We start from the raw sequence: 3,680 nt of genomic DNA on the forward strand, positions 1-3,680 counted from the left end.
ACTTCCTGTAGAAACTGTTCGCTGGCTTCCTGTAGAAACAGTCCTGTAGTGGCTTTTTCTGTCTTCCTGTAGAAACAGTATTCATTGTTTTGGCCTGCGTGGCTGAGGCTGCCTTCTCCTTGAACTGTACTGCTACCTGGAAGCTGACGAATCCAACTGACGCAAGCCCAATGTATTATAAAATCACACAAGTACAATGAGCTGCCCGAGAATAGATAGTGCATGCCAAATCTGGATGGGAAGGAGTGTTTCTAGGCATTTAACTGAATCGAATGGCATTCTTAATCTTGGATTTGAACTCTACTAAGAATTGATAGCAGAAGCAGAACGGAACATAAGATAGATCAAGCTGTCCTTGCCTCAACAGCCGCTGGTACACAACAAATGGCATGAAATGCTCGAACAATGCTTCCATGTATTGAAGGTGGTGTCCAATTTATTAAGGATAATAGCTGGTATATGATCTCATCAGATCCCAATAATGCAGCTGTTGTGTCACTCTGTTCTTTGGGCAATGCTGTAGACATAGCAAGGTTTGCATAGGTATTAGCAGCTTTTTCTCTCAAAGCAAATATAGTTGACAGTGGTGTGCATAGAAGGTCCAAGATGGGTCAGACCACCCCATCTTTGATCATTTGTAACGCATTCTCAGGTAAACTTGAAAGATTTTGAAGTGCCCCAATGGCTGCTAATTAACATTTGAAATCATTTCAAGAAGTGGAAATACAACTCCCTCTTTGAGCAATGCAGCGTTGTTTTCATATGTTAAACCTATCTCTCACAACTTACTTGCTATAACAATCTTCATTGTGTCAGACCCTTCTCTCAGGTTCTGTATCAAGGGCTTGAAATAGTTCGCCTGTGCCATTTGCACTACATTATGCTCACTGTATGGGAGATTCTCCAGAACTTCGCTTGCATCCTTAGCAGCTTTAGGATTGTCACTATTTGACATTGTTACAAGGAGGAGGATACAACCTTGTACCTTGCCAATCTGTTCACACACAGCCATATCCTTTGAAAGCTCTAAAAGCAATTCCACGGCTTTCATACCTTCTGCAATATCACGTGCAAGCGAACGAACAATAAAATAACATGATCCACCTCATCTATTTTCACCTTTCTTCAAGCCCCAAGCTTGGTGAAGAGAAACACTGCTTCATACCTTTCAGAATAGAGATAAATGCAAATATACCCTCATTACACCATGCAAGCGCAAATCAAAATGAATGCTGCTCAGATAAAAAATAAATGCACCAGCAAGATTACAAGATTCTCAGCCATGCAATTGAACTCAGAGATTTTCAGATTAGGGATCAAATAGTCATATTGAGTAGTCTCAGCCCTAGGTGAAGATGTCAATCATCACAGAGAGTAGCCTTATGCTAAGATGTCAATCAGAATGACAAAAAGGATACATGAATAAAACCCACTGCTAGATGCCTTTGCCTTAGGAAAGCATGAGAATATGCCAGAAGGCCTTGACAGAAAGGAGCCAAACAGCTTCTGGTACAAGATGTCTTATAAAGTGATGTAGATTATGCCTCAGAACCATACAACAGGTTAGCTCGAATCTGGCCTCATACTGCTCCTGATATATCTTATTGCACAGAGCTTTAGATTAGATCTTTAAAGACAACTAATTTACCTCCAAGAAATGATCTCTGCCTCAAAAGAAACCAGATATATGCTCAAAAGGCGAGACCAGATCTTTGATAAGTCAATGGAGAACTGCTTCAGACATATGCAAAGTAGGCTTAGATTTACTTCTGGTTAAACGTCACAGAGATATGTTTGATTCAGCTAGATATGAAGTTGAACCACTGAGAGGAGCTTCAAGAATGCTGAAATTTCAGGCTTCTCTGCTCTGCTGCACTTTCCTGTAGAAGACCCCACCCGTTTCCTGTAGAAAACGCCTGTAGAGTGCAACAGGCGGGAATTTTTTTGAGGAATTGAAGAGATCTCGAGAATAAAAGGTAGAAATCGGTAGAGCACCATTGTTTAACTGATCTGGATGGTGGACATGCGCTTCAGTTGACCGCAGTTGAACAAAGAGTGGTGAGAGTTTCAGCCGAGCGTTCCTTGAATTACTGCGTGACTCGTGGTGAGGTGGCAAAAAAGACATGCGCGCTGGTTTTTTCGAACTGAAGTGTTGTCATGAACTTCTGTTGCTAACTATTCGTTCTCTGCTTGTATTCAATTCCATTAGTTGCACTAGAGTTTGGAATATCCCCAACTGACTGTGTTTTGTTTTTGAACTTCACGTGAATGGTTGATCCATGCATGCGTGATTTTTGCCTTGCTGAGTGCAATTGAACGTGGCTCCCTTCTTGGCTGAACCCAATCATCTCATTCATTCATGCATTGCTTTAGATTAGATTCATGCAAACAGAGGAACAAGGTTAAGTCACGTACCTCGAAGTTGAATGGCTGCCGTGAGCTGTTGTGGGCTGTCATTGCTGCATGCATTTGATTTTATGGTTGCATGATGGCTTGGTTGCTGATTCATGGCTGGTTTTCTTGTGCAGGTGTCCTCTGGCCAGATGCATGCAACAAGAGTTCATTTCCACGTTCAGATCTGCATCCTGAAACTGCTGCCATTGAATTTTCACAAGACCAGAACTTCTTTTTGCCATTTCTCCCAAACGGAAAACCGGATTGAGCTGAAACTCGGTGGGCATGTTCCTACCATCATGATGCATCTCCCATAGAAAATTCGTGATCAATGGATGCACGGATTTCGAGAAAATTGGAAAATGGCTGAAGATTTCAGAGCTCGATTTCTCGGAAACCGTGCATCGGAATTGGCTGAAACTGCTTGGGTAGGCTACTATCACCCACATGCATCTCCCCATGAAACAGGTTTTGAAACAAATGCATGGTTATGGAGAAAATGCAAAAATGGATGATGGTGATGGAGGCTGATTTCTTGGAAACCGTGCACCGGAATTGCATGAAACTGCTCAGGCATGTTGTCATCAACCTTGTACAATCCCCCATAAAACGGTTTGTCAAATGGATGCATGGTTCTCAAGTTATGGCAAAAACAAATTCTGCTCTATGTGTTTTTGGCTTCAAGGCATTTTGCATGTGTTTGCATGGTAGACAAAATGAATTTTGGCTGTGATGCAAGTATGGAGATGATGGAGTAGGAGTTGGAAGATTGCATGAGGACTTCTGAACCTTTGAGGAAGCTACCATGCTCGCCAAACCACTTTTTGAAATGCATGCCTAGTTTCCCACAATTTCTACAGGAAGTTCCTGTAGAAGCACAATGAGAAGCACAAGGAGGTGGAAAAATGATGGAGAAAGGCAAGGGATGGACACACAAGTGGTTGCAGGCATGATCAACAGATTCCCACCATTAGATTCATTTTTGAATTTGTATTTGGCTCGTCCAAAGGTTCTACAGGATGTCTCCTGTAGAAATACAAAGCTTCCTGTAGAAAACACAATTTTGAGGAAAGAAGCATAATGACATGAAAAAATGATGGAAAAGGGGTGAGGAGTGGAAACATGGATGAGTGTAGGCCTCATGGACATATTCCAAGCCTTCAGGTCCTCTTTGGAGATCAATTTGGCTTTTTTGTAGGCTTCCTGTAGAAGATACGAAACTTCCTGTAGAAGGCACAAAAACTCCTTTGACCTTGATTTGAGTGCTCCTCCTGCCATGAAACATC

General features: G+C 42.0%; 1 protein-coding gene across 1 annotated transcript; it reads right to left on the reverse strand.

Moving 5' to 3' along the window:
• Positions 1-344: 344 nt before the first annotated feature.
• Positions 345-1,051, reverse strand: LOC149244736 (U-box domain-containing protein 44-like). Its single transcript, XM_089371632.1, has 2 exons — positions 790-1,051; positions 345-517 (listed from the first exon to the last, which is right to left on the reverse strand). Exons 1-2 carry the CDS (start codon positions 1,049-1,051, stop codon positions 345-347), a joined length of 435 nt encoding a protein of 144 aa, XP_089227758.1.
• Between the last annotated feature and the right edge of the window lie 2,629 nt (positions 1,052-3,680).

The sequence above is a fragment of the Pinus tabuliformis genome, chromosome 8 (genome assembly GCF_031772625.1).
Source record: "Pinus tabuliformis cultivar Carrire ecotype Pingquan chromosome 8, CPIR1, whole genome shotgun sequence".
NCBI classification, from domain to species: Eukaryota; Viridiplantae; Streptophyta; class Pinopsida; order Pinales; family Pinaceae; genus Pinus; species Pinus tabuliformis.

What these genes read in the sequence shown, in the direction of transcription:
- LOC149244736 (XM_089371632.1), bottom strand. Translation starts at nt 1,051, where the DNA reads ATGAAAGCCGTGGAATTGCTTTTAGAGCTTTCAAAGGATATGGCTGTG. An exon ending in AATGAAGATTGTTATAGCAA is followed by an intron (nt 518 to 789) that starts GTAAGTTGTGAG and finishes CTATGTCTACAG; the next exon opens with CATTGCCCAAAGAACAGAGT.